The 16,775-nt window shown below is 54.0% G+C and overlaps 7 protein-coding genes across 7 annotated transcripts; 3 read left to right on the forward strand and 4 right to left on the reverse strand.

The window, feature by feature from the left end:
• Window positions 1-4: 4 nt before the first annotated feature.
• NCS54_01273900 (Mitochondrial fission 1 protein) lies at window positions 5-628 on the reverse strand (the record flags this gene model as incomplete). The annotated part of the gene is made up of 4 exons (XM_053157964.1): window positions 5-334; window positions 390-483; window positions 537-555; window positions 610-628. 4 exons carry the CDS (start codon window positions 626-628, stop codon window positions 5-7), a joined length of 462 nt encoding a protein of 153 aa, XP_053013939.1.
• A 493-nt stretch (window positions 629-1,121) lies between these two features.
• On the forward strand, window positions 1,122-1,775 carry NCS54_01274000 (Kinetochore protein Spc24; the record flags this gene model as incomplete). Its single annotated transcript, XM_053157965.1, has 2 exons — window positions 1,122-1,148; window positions 1,197-1,775. The coding sequence occupies 2 exons, from the start codon at window positions 1,122-1,124 to the stop codon at window positions 1,773-1,775; spliced, it is 606 nt and encodes a 201-aa protein (XP_053013940.1).
• Window positions 1,776-2,106: 331 nt separating this feature from the next.
• On the reverse strand, window positions 2,107-2,871 carry NCS54_01274100 (Hypothetical protein; the record flags this gene model as incomplete). The annotated part of the gene is made up of 1 exon (XM_053157966.1): window positions 2,107-2,871. The coding sequence occupies one exon, from the start codon at window positions 2,869-2,871 to the stop codon at window positions 2,107-2,109; it is 765 nt and encodes a 254-aa protein (XP_053013941.1).
• Window positions 2,872-3,992: 1,121 nt separating this feature from the next.
• On the forward strand, window positions 3,993-5,024 carry NCS54_01274200 (Hypothetical protein; the record flags this gene model as incomplete). The annotated part of the gene is made up of 1 exon (XM_053157967.1): window positions 3,993-5,024. One exon carries the CDS (start codon window positions 3,993-3,995, stop codon window positions 5,022-5,024), a length of 1,032 nt encoding a protein of 343 aa, XP_053013942.1.
• A 273-nt stretch (window positions 5,025-5,297) lies between these two features.
• On the reverse strand, window positions 5,298-7,229 carry NCS54_01274300 (Hypothetical protein; the record flags this gene model as incomplete). Its single annotated transcript, XM_053157968.1, has 4 exons — window positions 5,298-5,924; window positions 5,977-6,936; window positions 6,989-7,050; window positions 7,100-7,229. 4 exons carry the CDS (start codon window positions 7,227-7,229, stop codon window positions 5,298-5,300), a joined length of 1,779 nt encoding a protein of 592 aa, XP_053013943.1.
• A 925-nt stretch (window positions 7,230-8,154) lies between these two features.
• NCS54_01274400 (Zn(2)-C6 fungal-type domain-containing protein) lies at window positions 8,155-10,521 on the reverse strand (the record flags this gene model as incomplete). Its single annotated transcript, XM_053157969.1, has 6 exons — window positions 8,155-8,243; window positions 8,299-9,000; window positions 9,047-9,765; window positions 9,811-9,862; window positions 9,908-9,938; window positions 10,138-10,521. The coding sequence occupies 6 exons, from the start codon at window positions 10,519-10,521 to the stop codon at window positions 8,155-8,157; spliced, it is 1,977 nt and encodes a 658-aa protein (XP_053013944.1).
• A 3,482-nt stretch (window positions 10,522-14,003) lies between these two features.
• On the forward strand, window positions 14,004-14,837 carry NCS54_01274500 (Pyridox-oxase-2 domain-containing protein; the record flags this gene model as incomplete). The annotated part of the gene is made up of 1 exon (XM_053157970.1): window positions 14,004-14,837. The coding sequence occupies one exon, from the start codon at window positions 14,004-14,006 to the stop codon at window positions 14,835-14,837; it is 834 nt and encodes a 277-aa protein (XP_053013945.1).
• Window positions 14,838-16,775: the final 1,938 nt, after the last annotated feature.

Consider the following 16,775-nt stretch of genomic DNA (forward strand, 5'->3'; position numbering starts at 1 on the left):
AACTCTACCGCTTCCGGGCATTCCTCAGCAGGAATGCTCCCACGACACCGGCGGCGACTCCAACACCACTGAGGATGGCGACACCCATGAGGCCCTCGCGGGCAACCTTGTCGTCGATGAGCTGGCGCAGGTTGGTGGCCTGGAGGTTGGCAGGCTCCTTGTCGAGGAGGAGGTCGTTGTAGCGACGGGCCTCGCCGTAGTTGCCGAGCTTGTAGTTGCCGAGGGCGAGGTAGTAGAGGCACTCGCGGCGGCGCTCGGGGGAGATGCGGAAGATGTCCGAGAGGAGACGGACGCCGAGTTGCTGGTCGGTGCGGACGTTGGACTTGACGAGGCCCTAGAGGGGGATGTCTGTTAGCGAGGTTGAGTGTGAGGGGAGGAGGGGTAGTTACCCAGGCGTAGTTGAACTTGGTTTGGATGCCAACCATTTCTCCTTCTCGTTCATATTGGGCTCGTAGGACGCCGAGTTCCGAGGGGTTCAACGGCCTGTGGTAGGGAAGTCAGGATATCGTTATGCATGGTCGGGAAAGAGGACTAACGTCTCGGCGTCGAGGGCATCTACAAGGTGTTAGCGAGGCTCATGATCTCGGGTGCAGAGAAGCGCAGACTCACATGGTAATTCGGTAACCATTTTGACTGTGGAGGGGAAGAGAAAAAGATGCGATGGAAGAAGATCAATTGTCCCAGAACGAAGACGTTGCAACAAAGCTCCCAGGAGGCAACAGTCAAAGAGTATGAGCACGTGCTATGCTATGGAAGCAAAAAGGCAATGAATGGGGGGGACCCGTAAGCTCTTTTCGGGCATCCGATGCTTTTCTTCTTGGGCCTGGGGGGGTGGGTTGAACTTGTGGCGGGACAATGACGATGTGCGGCGTCGGCAAAAGACCGGTTATGGGGACCGGTGGGGGCACGTGCGCTGATAAGCTGATTGTCGTCGTGGCGACCGAGGCACGTTCCCGATAGGGCTGCGCAAAACACCAGGGATATATCGCCGATTACGCAGACTCGCTTTTATTCCGACTTCAATTAACACGTTCTTCAATCTTGCATTTGGATAAGCCTTGACTTGAACAAGAGCACATACAAAACACACACGAAAAAACGCCCATACCAACACCGTCATCATGTTGCTCTCTGAAGAACCAGCAACCGTAAGCTCCTGACTCTCCTCCGCCCTTTCACCCACTAACACCCTCCAGCTCATCCACCACACAATCAACAACTTCAACATCAACCCAGACAAGCTCGCCGTCTCGCGCATCACAGAGTCCCTCTCAACCCTCCAGCAAGCCCGCGACCTCCGCGCCCGCGAGGCCGAGACGGCCCTTAAGAAGCTCTCCCGCCAACTCGCGACCCACACGTCTCGCCACGATGACCTCGTAGCTTCGCACTCGTCTGCAGACCACGCGTCAAATATTGCGCGCCTTGACACGCTCAAGTTTAGAACTGCAAAGGCTGCTGCTGATGCTGAGACGGAAGCTGAGCGGCTCGCTCTCGCTGCGGCGGATCTCAAGGCACGACTGCACGAGCTCGAGCTCCAGGGCGTCGAGGGTGATGCGGCTGCCGCGGCCAGACGAAGGGATCCCGTTGATGATGAGGTGCTTCTGAGGCTCAAGGTGTACCGTAGCCTGGGCATCGACCTCGAGAGGGATGAAAGGGACGGGGAGTGGTCCAAGGCGGTGATACGGAACGACCGCAAGGGTGACGTCCACGTGGTCAACATGGACAAGAAGTTTTCGCGCTTCTTTTACGCAAACTACTTTTGGCAGACTCTGTAAGGGGTGTGTCACGGATGTGTAATGTTTCATGATGGAAGGACTGGCGTTGAGGGCGTTAGATATACCAGGATAACGACGAGTCGTACAATGTATTCATTCAACCCATGAGAAACATCATGGTTGCTTCTACAGTCTTGTATCCCGCTGCTAACTACATTGTAGTATATGTGACATTTCCAAAGAACCCATCCTAGAGAGCATCACATCTCTCAAACGCCATTAAAAGATAGATAGCCTCGCTGGTATCGCGACACTTTTAATACCATGCCTGTCCGTCCACCTGTCCTCATCAAATCGTTAAAAATACACACGAGAACTCAGTCTCGAGAGATTAGGCGTCGACAAGACCCTGTGCTGGGAGTCTCTTGATACCCTTGGGCGAGGTCTTGAAGGTGGGAAAGTAACTGTCGACAAATGACTTGTTCCCAAAGCCGATGCGAGGGCCTGACGGCGTCCTCGTTCGGGAGCTGTTTGGAGAAGCCGATGTGCGTTTTGTTGGACTCGGTGCGCGGCCCTTCATCATGAGGTATCCGCCCTCGCCTGGAGTTGTAGGACCAGAGGGCGAGCGATGGTGGTTCCGGCCGTGGTGCTGCTTGTCTGGCAGTTCAAGCCGCGAGTTGATGGTTGTCCATGTCTCGTCATCACCCCCAAGACGCCATCCTCCAACACCTTCAAAGTCTCTGTCTGGGCCAATGCTTGGAACCAGGCCGAATGCCTTTTCACTGACGGGCGTGACTGTGCCGGCAGTGGACAGAGCGCTGGAACTTCGTCGATGACGCCGACGTCGAAGACAGGACTCGAGAGCCGTCGATCCAGACGATGAGGGAGACGTATTATTAAAGAGAGAGCCTGGAGCAGGAGCGTCGAGGAATTGGTGATGAGGACGGTAGTTGTGAGGATGATAGGGACGAGTCTTGCGGCCGCCCAAGTAATGAGGAACGAAGGACAGGGCGACGTCGATGTAGACAGCGAGGACACGGAGGATGAGGACGGAAAAGGCGACTGTGGTGGTGACACCGGCAAACAGAGCCAAAGGAACAGTAACGACGAAGAGAAATGGCACGACAAAGGCGTAGACGGGGTTGAGGAGCGCCATGGAAGGCTAGCAGGACATGGCCACGAGCAAAAGATAAGAAGGTTGGGGCGAGTTATTGGTTACAGACGAGTTTATTTGCGAGACAAAGAACAAACAGAACTTGAAGATGGGAAGATGGAAGATGGATGGATGGATGGATGGATGGGAGGAGGACCGAGGGAGAGACACCCAGAGAACTACATGCCCGTTTCTCGAGGGATGTAAGCCGGAGGGACGTGATAGGACTGCCGAGAGAAAGACAGGCGCCGCGGATGCTGGTGGTCGTTTCCGGTCTCGATGAGGCGTGTTAGCTTGAAGCGGGGGAAAACATCTGTGCGGTAGCACCAGAGTCTAGAAGAGGATAATAACTCGAGGGTATCAAGAGGGCGATCACATGTGAATGGCGCGGACTTGCACAAGCGCCGCGCTTCTTGGCCTGGGGCGCGCATATCGCCACAACCGTGCGGGGAAGGTCAATGCAGTCTGATACCAAGACGGAGAAGAATTGATCAAGAGAAGGGATATCGTATGGTATGAGGTGTTTATCAGACAAGCATGGTTGCGCCATCATGACGAGGGGTATAAGTCGAAAGATATGAATATATGCAACTCCGGGCATAATAGACGGTAGATGAAAAAAAAAAGACCCTGGATAGATATCTAGAGTTTAGTCAGAAGGTTGGAGCTTAGGCGTGATGTGATAATTGGCACAACCACGCACGTCACATGAGGAGGAAGCCGAGGTTCTGCGAGCACAGTACTGTACAGTATCACAGAAGGAGCAATGGAGGCTACAGTACCACGGCATTATCAATATGTAGATGGAAGCATTAGGAAGGAACTAATTAGTATCTCTTGCTATTGCAGCTGCAGGCAGTTGGAATGCATGTCTCTCCTTCCCCCACTTGAAACCATGATCCACATACTCCACACCCCACTACAGATACCTTGCTGTGCATCACCACGAGAGCCTCACGCAACACCAACATCAACCCTCTGCATCACTCACTCACCCTCACTCGTTCACACTCGATCTGCACAAACCTTATCGCGCCATCGAAGACAACGCAATCATGTCCGCACAAGACCCCTTCCCTTGGCATCTCCCAATATGCGACGCCCACTGCCATCCAACAGACACCATGTCATCCCTCTCTGATATCCCCGCCATGCGGGCCTCGTCCCTCACCATCATGGCCACCCGTGCTCAAGACCAGCAGCTCGTCGCAGATGCCGCTGCCGGCAGCACCACTCCCGGAAAGGCTGTTGTTCCCGCCTTTGGGTGGCACCCCTGGTTCTCCCACCTCCTCTACGACGACGCCGATAACTCCACTCCCGGTTCCGGCCCCGATAAGGAGTCCCACTACGCCGCCGTTTTGCAACCCGAGCCCGATGCCGCCTTTATCGCTTCCCTCCCGGATCCGACCCCCGTGTCTTCCTTTATCAAATCTACCCGCACCCTCTTGGACTCCCACCCAAAGGCCCTCGTTGGTGAAATCGGTCTCGACAAGGCTTTCCGTCTACCCCAGCCATGGAACCCCTCCGACCAAGCCAGCCGTGACGAATCTCTCACCCCTGGAGGTCGTGAAGGTCGACTTCTTAGTCCTCACCGCGTGAGAATGGAACATCAGCGTGCCATCCTTGCTTCCCAGCTCCGTCTCGCAGCAGAGACCCGAAGAGCCGTTAGTGTGCACGGCGTCCAGGCTCATGGCGTACTGCACGAAACTCTCGCCGCGACGTGGAAAGGCCATGAGCGAGAGGTCATTACACGCCGGAAACGTCGACTTGTTGCTCAAGGAGCAGAAGATTTCTCCTCGGATGAGGATGAAGATGAGGATAAGCCTTATCCCCCACGGATATGTCTGCACTCATTCAGCGGTAGTGTAGAGGTTCTTAAGCAGTACCTCCACCCGGCCATACCCGCGCGCATATTTGTTTCATTATCGTCAGCTGTGAATCTCAGCACCGAGGCTACGAGCGCACGCACTGACGAGGTGTTGCGCGCCCTTCCTGATGAGAGCGTGCTCATCGAGAGTGATTTGCACGTTGCAGGCGAGGACATGGACGCAGCACTCGAGGAAATGTATCGGCATGTGTGTGAGGTCAAGGGCTGGGAGCTTGAGGAGGGGGTGAGAAAGATAGCAAAGAACTATGAAACCTTTATCCATGGGTGAGCAACATACATCACCAAGAGCAAGATAGACTAGACTTAAAAAAAAATTGTATTTTCGGATTGCTATCTCGCTGTTGAGGGAGAAGCGAGAGCATCTCAGGACTGCTTTGTCCCTGACATATAGAGGTATATATCGCTACGTCTAAAAACAAACCATTACTAGGCCCACCCATGTTGTTTGTTATTTGTTGAAAATCAAAGACCCAAGAAAATCGGTATAATGCAAGTAAAGCGCCCCAAGGAAAAGAAAAATCATTTCAATCTTTGCTCAAGTTTAGTGTTTGGAATCGCCCAGCACATTATCGGCGTTGGACGCCGTGTTGGATGGCGTGTAGTCGGAGCTGCCGGGTGTATATCGGCAGCCGTCGGTCACGACCGAGGCGTCGTGTTGAGGGTCGTCATATGAGGGGAGGTTCTCGTCGGTGACGACGAAGCCCGGGTAGGCGGCGGCGGCGGTGTGGTGAGGAGGCATGGGAGGACGGGGAGGGACAGCGGGGGCGTAGGAGTGAGGTTGAGGGTGATAGTGGGTGCGGCCCTCCTCGGCGGTGACGAGTCCCTCGACCATGTAAGCGGCCTCACGGAACTGGGCAATCTCCTGCTCCATAGTCACGCTGCCAGTGGAAGAAGTCCTTCGTCGTCGGCCCTCACGGAGCATCGCCTCCTTCTCCTCGTCCTCGTCGTTGTGGGTGAAGAATGCACGGATGGCGGCCTTGAAGGCCGAAGTGGGTCGTGAAGCTCGGCGAGCGCGGCGGTCCTTTCGGAGGGCTCGGCGGATGGCCCGGCGGGACTCAGGGGAGAGACGGTTTACTCGGCGGTGGATCCAAGCGATGCAGATTCCGCAGAAGATGGCCAGTGCGATGGCTCCCATACCAAAGATCATGACAATGGGGTTATGAGGGGGCTATCAAATGTCAGCATGAATCATTTATGATACATTCCAGGGGCAGACATACAGGTCCATCGTGGTGGTGGTTAGGACCGTGCTCGTGGTGTCCATGCTCCGAAGCCATCGAGTGCTCCTTTCCACCCTCATGAGGTCGGTGCTCAGGGGGGTGCTCGGGCTTTCGCGGGGGAGGGGGAGGTGGCGCAGGAGGTCCATGATGAGGCGCACACTCGCAGGGCATGCACATGGGAGGAGGAGGCGGGTGACCTCCAGGGAAAGGAGGAGGATGATGAGGCGGGCCGTGATGCGTTCCATTGCCATGGTGGTGAGGCCCGTGGGGGTGGTGAGGACCGTGGTGACCAAAGATGCTTCCGTACAGTCTATGAGCCGTGTGCTTCACCTTGTCGGTAAGGGTGTGCACGACACACTTGACTCCGTCGCACTGCTTGATCATCTTCATGGTCGAGGGCGGCGGGGGAGGGTACTTCTTGCCCAGCTTCTTGGACACGGAGGCCTCGCGCTCCTTGACGAGGCTCTCGAGCTCGAGGATCTGCTTGTGCAGGGCGTTGAGCTCCATCAGCTCGACCTGAAGCTCCTCCTCGGGGTCCTGAAACTCGTAGTGTGGGTGCTCCCAGATGGGAGGCGCGTTGGTGTCGTCATCGTTCTCGACCGGGACCTGAGCGTCATCCTTGGAGGCAAAGGGCATAGACAGACTCCAGACGTAGGCCGCGTTGCCGACGTCCGAGATGCGGATGGGGGCCGTCTGCTTAAAAGTCATCCAGAAGGAGGTGTCGGTCGAGAGCGCCATGTCGTCGAGGGCGCGGACGTTGAAGCGCAGGGACTGGGCAAAGGGCATCTCGCGGGGTCCGATGCACTCAAAGTCCCACTCGCCCGAGATTATGGTGTCGTTGTTGAGGTAGAAGGATCCCACGCCGTGTCCGGCCGCGTCCTGGGTCAGCTTCTCGCCGTTGAGGCGGACGTTGGCGGGCCCGCAGACATCTTCCGACTCCTCCACGTCGAGCCTGAGGGTCTGTAATGGTTGGTTAGTGGATGGATTATTCAGTCGAGATGAGTTGTCGTACCAGAGGGTATGTCTCGCTCTCTCCCCACGGGACCTTGAGAGTGACAAACGCCGAGGGAGTTACTAGCACATGTTAGTTTCACTCATCAAGGTCAATACTCAATTCACATACCATCGAGCGCGTCAGGAAGAAATCCCATGGGAGGGGGAGGAGGCGGGGGAGGAGGAGGATGAGGGCCATGAGCCAGCGCCAGCGCTGGCGCCAACAAGACGGCGGCAGCCTTGGAGAGGCCGCGCATCATGAAGCTCGAGATCTCTTACACGTGATAGAGCGGGTAGGTGAGGTTAATAGGCAGTGACGAATTCAACAACTGAAGGACACACGATGGCAGGCAGAAGGAAAAAGAAAAGAAGGGATTGGGTGAATCGTATAGAATAGCCCACAGTAAAGGCTCAAGACTCGTGTCCAGAGATTAATGGAAAGAAGAGTGAGTGAAGAAATTGGGCTGCCTGACGATTCAAATGGCCGCCGGGATGTGGGAGTTTATCCCGGGGGCTCTCAGACGCTATCCTCAGAGGCCACGAGGCCGAGGGGCTGACCAAGACAGATTCGGAAAGGCACCAAATGAAAGCGTCGTCTTCTCACTCTCTGCGAAACCGCCTGAGCCTTCTGTGGCCCTGCTGTGGCCCTGCTGTAGACAGTGGTAGCCCTGCTGTGCCCTGCCTCGGAGCCCAGCTGGGCTGAGCGACATTATCCTCCAAAGGGTCGGGCTGCGCAATCATCAACCCACCAAGACTCGTAGTCTCGTCCATCAACCAATCATCGCCCCCGAGCTGACGAGTCCTCCCTCACCCCCTGGTCACATCGTCGGTGGCGCCGGGTCTCTTCGGCAATTCCTCTTCCATCCTTCTTGGCGCCCATCTTAATACATTGCGCGTCGCCTCTGTTTTTCATCATCTTTCTCTCCCTTGCTCTTCCAGGCAATAATGTATTCATGTCGTGTGCCCCTCCTCTAGGTAGTCATGTGCGTGCTTATGCCCAGCAAGAGCCCAAGATGGCTCGCTCTGCTCCAACCATTGCATGCATCTTATACATATACAACAGGTATGCATCCATATCATACCAGGCCCATGTCTTGTGAGCCATTACAATCCGTCAATCTACACACCCATTTCTTCCATCGATTGTTGCTCGCATCTCTCGCCCAAAACCACCTCTTTCTGAGCTCATGTCAGAAACTCGCTCAACACCTGCACTCGGGTCCGTGCAACTTCCGAGTCCTCGCCCATCAGTTGCATAATTTGAATCATCCGTGCTGTCAACTAGTTAGCCACTGCGCCAAGACGAAAACCATCTTCATGTCCGCTTACTAATATCCGCCTTGGCCCTCACAAGCAACGGATCCCTCGCCAGCATATCTGCACTTCCAGGCTCCCGACCCGCTTCTTTCAGCACGTTGCCAATGCATAACGCCTCCAGGAACGCCCGATGATTAAATACCCACCACACACGTGCTTCCGTCTCGAGCAGTGTGAATAGGAGGAAGAACGCTGTGATCGCGTCGTGCGCCGCTTCCAGGGTTCCACGGACATTCACCGGAACATCGGGACTTTCCGAGGCGTGAACCAGCATCAGGTTATGAAAGTAATTGCTCGTCAAGAACAGAGTCTGCCGAACCACTCTCTTATTTGTCTTGGCCAGCGCCGTAATGCTGTCGGGATCCCACGAACGGAACACATCGGGAAATGATCGATATACGGCGCGGAAGTCGGCAATCAGCTTCGACTTGTGTCTTGCCGTCGTGCAGATAGGTAGGTCCAGTGATCGGGGCGAGCAGATAGTCTCCTGAACCAAGTTGGCCAGAGTCCAAGATCCTCGGATATATGCTGTATCCGTAGGATCGCTGTTGGCGATGGAGGAGCCATCATCAAGCAAGTCCTCAACCGAGACATCCGTATGTGTCGCTGAAGGGGGCAGTGAAAGCAGAACCGTTAGGAACGTGTCCTGGAGAAGAACTGCTTGCCACACCTTTCTCCGTTGCTGTTTTTCAAACAACGTGGCATTTGGGGTCACTACTCCATGTCAGTTATGACTTACAGCAGGTCGCAATTTACCAACCAATATTTGGATCACGATGTAGTCCCATAGCATAGGCCTGCCGAATGAGGATACCCGCAAACGCCCACCCATCCGAAGCATGATTGTCATTGATGAGGAAATAGGTCAACAAGACCATGGCCTGTATCGAGCGCAGCGAAGCAGTGCTGAGATATGAAGCGATCCGCAACGCCTGATTGCTTGCTGATGCATAAAATTCGGCCGTTTGCTTTCGTTCCCGAGAAGATGTCGTCGATGTCACGAATTGGGTGCCCAAAGCCAGCATGACGAATATCAATGCAATAAACGAAGGGTCCGTATCGTTCTTTTCTTGTTGATTCAGTTGCCAAAAGTGCTCATAGTCGGCATAAAATGTCTGTCGATGTATCATGGGATATACGGGGTCGACGCATTCGAAGTAGCGGTTGAGTAGAATATCGGCCTGGATCTTTTCAGGCAGCACCGAGATCACTTCTGGCAACCCTCCCTCGCAGGTCCAGTAGTTTGCGAATGGATGTTCGGATCCAATGCCAAACACATTGCTCGCGGTGGGCAGCGAATATGGTACATTGGACAAGAGGCCAATTGAGAGAGCAATGGCACCTCGAGAAGACGCAGCTGGGTCGTTGGACATGCCTCGATCAGCAATATTTGGAATTGGGGACTTTCCACTGGAACCAGGCTTCTTCTTTGGAGGCTTCGTCATTCGGCGACCATTGGCTGCGGACCGCGTTGTCTCCCTGCTCATGTTAGGTCAGAACAACAGAGGGCGGAAAGACCCATACTCGAGAAGATTTGCGACATGTGCATATCTGCATTCAGTCTGTCGTTTTATACCTGGCCAAGTTAGTGATGGAACGAGTTGGCAGGGTGAGAACTCACAAGCAAGGCAATGCGGCCGACCCCTATCACACTATAAAGGGTCAGCATTCATAAACATAGAGTCGCATGCATGACAATAAAGGTAGTAACATTGAGACTCATGTAGTCCAGATTCAGATCTAACAAGCCTGGGGTAAAGTGGGCTCATCTCATGCAAAATGGAGTAAGTGGGTAAATGTGAGATGAAAACAAGATGGATGAGGCTGCACATCACATGAAGAAAGTCCCACCTTTGTCTTGCGTTCGACGCACTCATGACACGACAGAGTGGGCTTGTTGCGCTTCTGTTTCTTCTTTGGGGGTTCATCGCCGTTGACGGGAGTCGACGCGTCCTGGTCATCGGCATCTGGAAGGTAGTCGCCAGTAGGATGCCTTGACGTGGTTGATGCAGAAGCTGAAGGCAGCCGATGTGAGACGGACGCCGGTGACGTGGATGCTGAGCCAGGCGTCAGACCCGAGGGCGGGTGAGTGCCCGGGAGAGGAAGAGTCGGCAGAGCAGACGGAGGACCAGGACTGTAGGTAGAGTGATGCGCCGGGCGATGAGATGGTGATGGGTTAGAGAGCTGGGGCTGATGATGCGCGTGATGCGGATGCGCCCGCTGAGACAAATCCATCGATTGCGCGGTTCAGCTCACCAAGACGCTGACCAGTGAGTAAGCACCTTTTTGAGCGAAGCGATGGGTGCGGCGGCGAGGGGATTGATGCGCGACAATTGGAGCGGGCCAGGTTGGAGCTGGAGCTGGAGCTGGATCTGACGAAACTGGGGCCGAGATCTGGCACTTGCGGATGGTCAAAAGGCACCAGCCAAACGAGACGTCTTTTGGGCTCTGGGGTTTGGGTTTGTTTGGCTGAAGGGAAGGGGTCGCCGGGAATAAAGATGCTGATGGACTCAGGGACCTTCTGACGAGGGCGAGTTGAGTCGTCGGTATTCGGCTGGCGCTGGAAATAACGGCCGGAGATGGGCGGCAGCGGCAGCTGGAACTGGAGCTGGAGCTGGAGCTGGAGCTGGAGCTGGAGCTGGAGCTGGCAGCAGCTGGGCTGGGGTAACAAGCGTAGGTCCTTCGGGGAGTTTTTGGCTCCCTATGACAATTAAAGGGGAACAGAGAAGCCCGTGATAGCAAGCTCAGAGTGCAAAGGGCAACACCTTTCACCTTTGGAACGCACTCGAAAAAAGGACGGGACGGGACGGATGGGATGGGAATAACAAGGCCTGAGGGTGGGAAAAAAAGAGAGATCCCGGAAAAGAAAAGGGAATTGCAGAGAGCGAGGAAAATCCAAGGGAAGGAATCGAAAAAGAGAATTGAACCGGGGGGGCAAAAAAAGGCGGGGGCGGAGCAAGCAGCAAAGTGGGAAAGCGCAGTGCAGCAGCGCAACGTACTCCGAAGACAGACAGGGCAGTCAGGGAAGCCCGGGAATGGGATGGAAGGAAGGAGGGATCGGTAAGGCAGGTAGGTAGGTAGGTAGGTGCCCGGGCTGGCTGAGGTAGAAGCAGACGGGAAGCAGGAGCCCGTACAAGTATGTACCTCCCCTCCTCCTTCCCTGTCATTTACCAGGCTTGCTTGCCTCTAAAAGGCAGCTACAAGCCGTTGGGTAGGCATGGACCGAGTACGTGCGCAGAGCGCGCGCTTTCCACGCGGCTGTTCTTGTGGTACCCGAGGCAGGCATGGATACTGTACATAGTAGAAGTACATGGGAAGGTACGGGATGGATGCTAATTAATTCCGTCTAGATGCCTACTAGTCTGAAGATACACCTGTTTGATAGGCAAGACTCTCCTCGAGTGACAGACAGCTTTGACAGGTGTAAATGAGAGACGAGCTAAAACAAAAGGCGTAGTGACTGCCTGCCAGACAAGACAAGATGCCCACCCTCGGACGTTGGTAAGAGGACAGTTTACGGGGTTTGACGGCGCTTGGATGAGAACGGAACTTGGCCGTGGCATTGCCGTAACTGTAACCGTAGTCGCTTGCCGAGGAGACGGACAGACAGTCAAAGTACTGGATATCTACTATCCGTACCTAGATATACAGTATCAGATTGTATCGCATCTGTGGATATTACAAGAATTCAAGTGGTAATATCCCTCATCTCATCTCTCTCTCCCGTCCATCTCCGACTCTCTTTTTGACCAAGTTACTTCTTCTAAGCGAGAAAGACGAGGCCTCTCACTTTCAGCCTCCTTTCCTGGCTTGGCCGGGCCCCGTTCCAGCGTCGCTAGACGGTGCACGCACGGATCGACATACGACTCTGTTCTTGTTGATGACCTTGACACAAAACAAGTGCCGGCTCCGGCGAACCGTAACCGATGGGAGCCCCCATGTCATCATCTGGACCTGGAGGGGGAGACGGCAACAATGGCTGGCCTAGGCCCTGATCTATTTACTGCCTGAGCCATCGTCATGGGTAAAAGGTGTTGCTAGCATCTCCACCGGGCTGGCGCCTCGTCCCCGAGCCAAACCAACAAAGACGAGGCAAGAGACTTGAGACAAAGGCTCATCAGCAATGTTGTTTCTGACTCCTTGAGGAGATCCGAGCAGAGGCAGAGACACAAAAGACCAGACAGGACCCCGGCGAGTGTCACCGGCTTGGACCATGCTCATCTCCCCGTCCCGGCTCTGCAATATGGCCCCCCCCTTCCCTTCCCCTTCGCTCACCGGCACTTGGAAAAACGAGGTCGATTTCACCCCAGCCAGTCAAGCCATGGTAAAATTGGACATCCCTGTCTCGTCACCCAGCCGTCCATTGGATCGCACCGAGCCCCCAATGGATCGTCGCACACAGGAGGACGACACCCCAACAGGTGCCCCGGGACCCTGGTAGAGGAGTCGGGCGCCAGCGACATCGGTGACAGCCCGGCCAAAGCCAAGTCTTCTTGTCCACCACCTTGAGGCACAACAAATTCCTGCTGATCTCCGTGCCTGAGACATGCTTCTCCATCTTTCTCCGCCCGCTAGAGCCAGACTGGCCTACCAGGGCTCAACTGGTAGAAACTCAATATGAACTGCCTCCCTCCTGGCCGTATGTACATGTGAACCCTTTCCTTTCCGCGGGCACTCCACCCTTGCGGCCTTAGTTCCATCCCTCAGTCAGGGCGGGCGTTTTGGCGTTTCGGTGAGCTCCATGGTGAGGAGAAATGCAGCGGCAGTTGAGCCAAGCTTCCAGAAGAGGGCATAGAGCTTCACCAGTTCATGAGGCGGAGGCGTGGCTGCTTATCAACACTGGCGCCTCCTTGCCCGGCACAGCCAGTCGGGGACGTGATAAAGGCCGAGACTACGAAGAGCGGGCATCCATACCTCTGACGCGCGGCATTTGCTGGGCGAATACACACTTCTCCCTACATACGCTGTCTGTACAGTGCCGTGAGTCCTCTCCTCCTTGGTCGACCTCCGTCAGTAGCATAGCCGCTACATACCGCTCGGCTCCCCGGCTAAGCCCCTTCAGGGTGTCAACCCCGGACGGTCTGGACCCTCATAGAGAACTTGATGGACCAATCTCAAGCAAAGCCAATGACGTACACTGGAAATGAGGGACAGGCCTGGGTAAGGGCTTCTGGCCGAGCCCGCAAGGCATGAAGATGCTGTCGAGTCTTTGGGCTTCCGTCGTCATTTCCGCTGCTGAAGATGGATGACCCGGCATTTGACTTGACGTCTGACCTCCTTGAGCGGCAGCATCATGTGGGCTCACAGACAATGTGCTTGACCGCGAATTACCACTGTTTGGTGGTAATAAGAATCTGTACTAGGCGTGAACTCTAGTTGGCTAATGTTACTCAGGTCCACAGAGTCATGTTGTCGACAAGGTGATGTCTACAGCACAGGCTTGGCGGAGGCTCAAGATCTGCACAGCCACGTGCCCAATTTCATAGCCAAGAGATGGATAGAAATGAAATCGTCAACTAGTAGATCAATGTCTGAAGTTATTCAAGTTGTCAATAGTTTCCTCAACTCATGACTCATAGATCAGTCTCTCATCGAGCTGCTGCGTAGTATGATTTGATGCTTGACCATGAAGTGGGGTCTCACGACTTCACCACTAATCAGCTTCACTCAGACAACTTGAGCCTGAAAGATCTCATGAGAGCACGAATTCATCACCCATGAAACCCATCACTTCCTCTGTCCAGCGTACGACTCAAATTCTTGGTCATCTCAAACAGACAATGTCTAGTTCTCGTCCTACTCAGGCCACGCCTTGGCGCTCTGCCTTCCTGACTCACGTCAACGAGTTGGATTCGCCGACGTTCATGCTCAGCACTCTTCACCATGACTCGTCAACCTCCGTTACCCCTCGGTCTCGAACCGTTGTGTTCCGGGGCTTGTGGGCAGAGCTCCCGGCCAACCCCAAGAACAAGGCGCCGCTAAACCCGTCCCTGTATGAGAGCGACCTCCTCACCATCACTACCGATGCCCGCATGGAAAAGATCCCCGAGCTATCCCCGGATGGATCCTCTCCCGCCCAGTCTGGCGGCGGCGGACCGGTAGAGGCCGTCTTCTGGGCCGTGCCGTCGAGGACCCAGTGGCGCCTCCGCGGCCGAGCTTATCTACTTGGCCCGGATATCAACGATCCTTCAGCCGCACAGGTCAGGGAGATCTTGGAGAAGCATATGCGTCGCAGAAACAGTGACGATTCCAGCTCGTGGGATTGGGCGAAGGAGGTGACGGCTCACTTTGGCAACCTGAGTCCCATGATGCGAGGATCATTCCGAAACCCAGCGCCAGGGACACCAAAGACTGAAAAGCCAGGGCCAGGACTCGGCTTGGGACAGAAAGTAGAAGACCTAGATGACGAGATTGCGAGGAAGAACTTTCGTGTAGTTGTTATCGTGCCGGAGGAGGTGGACCGGGTCGACTTGTCAGACCCGGAGGAGGGCAAAAGATGGAACTATCGCTTGACCGGGGACTCGTGGGAGGAAACAGAGCTATGGCCTTAAATACAACTAGGAAATTTCAGAAGTTTATGACGAGTGTAAGAACCAGGGTAGATGAGTTGCGAAACGCTCAGCTGATGGATGTCTTGTCGGGACAAGCCAGCTGTATTTGGACGTTGGAAATCTTGTCAAGCTCTCTGCTAGAAAGATGGATTAATTCTATTAATTATTTACGTCCGCAGGAAATGTTTCCTCGTGTTCAGCAAGAAAGGTGTACCAGTATCATGTTATGGTGAGATCAGAGAACGTTTACCACCTTTAAAAGGACAGGCAAAAATGGAACAAAAAACATACAACATTGGGGATTCGCTAGTCGTCACCGACCTAGCTACTAATCCAACTCTTGCCAGGTTATCGATGGGAGATCAGACGGGATCCCGAGCTTTCTAGCAGATGTGGTCGTATGTACTCGGGTTGGGGACAAGAGACACTATCAAGGCGTCGGCTTGGAGGTTTGCTTCAGAAACTCAACTACCATGGCATAATTTTGAGTGTAAAACACAGAGGCTTTGTAGCTATGTCGAATTGATTTCTTCCCTCCGTTGATATTTACAATGATGTTGGTATAGCTGAATACTTGGGTATGTTCTTTCTCTAGGTAGTGAGTTGATGCTGCTGTGTCTAGTGCTTACAACTTTGTTCAATACTTGGGTCCATTGGTCAAGATCTATCCTAAAAAGTAACGATATTGATTAACCTTGTCCATGAAAATGTCTATGGTCATGTATTTCGTTCCTCACTTATGGTCCCATAGCTCCAAAGAAGCTGACATGGAGACCATACAACTAAGCGTTCGCGATGAAGCAAGGGACCTCAGAGCTTCAAGTTATTCTTCCCGTGGTTTTTTCCCCTTTAGCACAATACCACGGTATTCCCTGGTATTCAAAGGGTAGTTGCGTGGCGAGATGGAGACTGGTAAACCTAAGAGATAGTCCTGCTCTACCGTGAAGGTCAGAGTGGCGGACTCCTGTTCATGCAATACAACGGTTGTATAATGCAGTCAGCTGGCCTCCTACGTGGTACAGCTCTGCCTTACATATTACAGTCTGTCATCTTGAGCCACTATGCCACTATGCCAAGCTATTATTAGGAAGCGAACGAGTGTTACCTTCGTGTGTTGACGAGTCAGCGTGGACTTCATGGCTGGGGAAGTTGGGTCACATGAAGGCACCCATTATTCAAAACCTGTAATTTTCCATCGTAAGCCTCTTCAGTTCAGACCCGGCTGTTCTGGATGCTCCCCCAGATGGAACAAGCTGACGAACGACGGCCTTCGAGCTGGCCTGGGTCGGCCCGAGGTGTCAGCCAACACACAACCTATAATACTCTAACCCATGCTATTAGGTTGCGCTTATCCAACGTTGTATACTTAAGCTAGATGGCTTTGGTTACATGAAGGCATTCTACCGGCGTGGCTTGAAGTTGCATTTATCCACCGGAATGGCTGGGCTGGGCGCGTCTTACTTGACACTCTATTACCATTGTAGGATCCGGCTATTTGGTCGAGTCAGGGACGTTGCTCGACTCTTTTAGGGGTGTTTGAGCATGCTATATGCCGCTTAATACTTTCCCAGAGTTGATGTTGGGTTGTCCATGTGGCAATTGGTGGTGTGAAGAGCTGACAGTGCAGGATCGCAACTCGCATGCAGGCTTAATATACAGGATGTTATCATAGAACTACGTTGTCTCTCATGGGTTCATTCGCAGTATACAGCATAATCCACAAGATAGCACAACGGTGCTCTTAAACACGGTCTGGGTTGGAGCCATCGCTCCATGGTCGAGACAATTTCGCCCCATGCGTTGGAACGGTCGCAAGACAGCCAGTCTGGCTTAGAAACTATCAGATAATCAATTCACTTTAGGCAACCATATTTACGGGAGGGTATATCGGAAGGAACGCCGGCATACCAGCCAAACACAACAGAGAACTCGGCTATT

This window comes from Fusarium falciforme, chromosome 10, assembly GCF_026873545.1.
Source record: "Fusarium falciforme chromosome 10, complete sequence".
Taxonomy (NCBI): Eukaryota; Fungi; Ascomycota; class Sordariomycetes; order Hypocreales; family Nectriaceae; genus Fusarium; species Fusarium falciforme.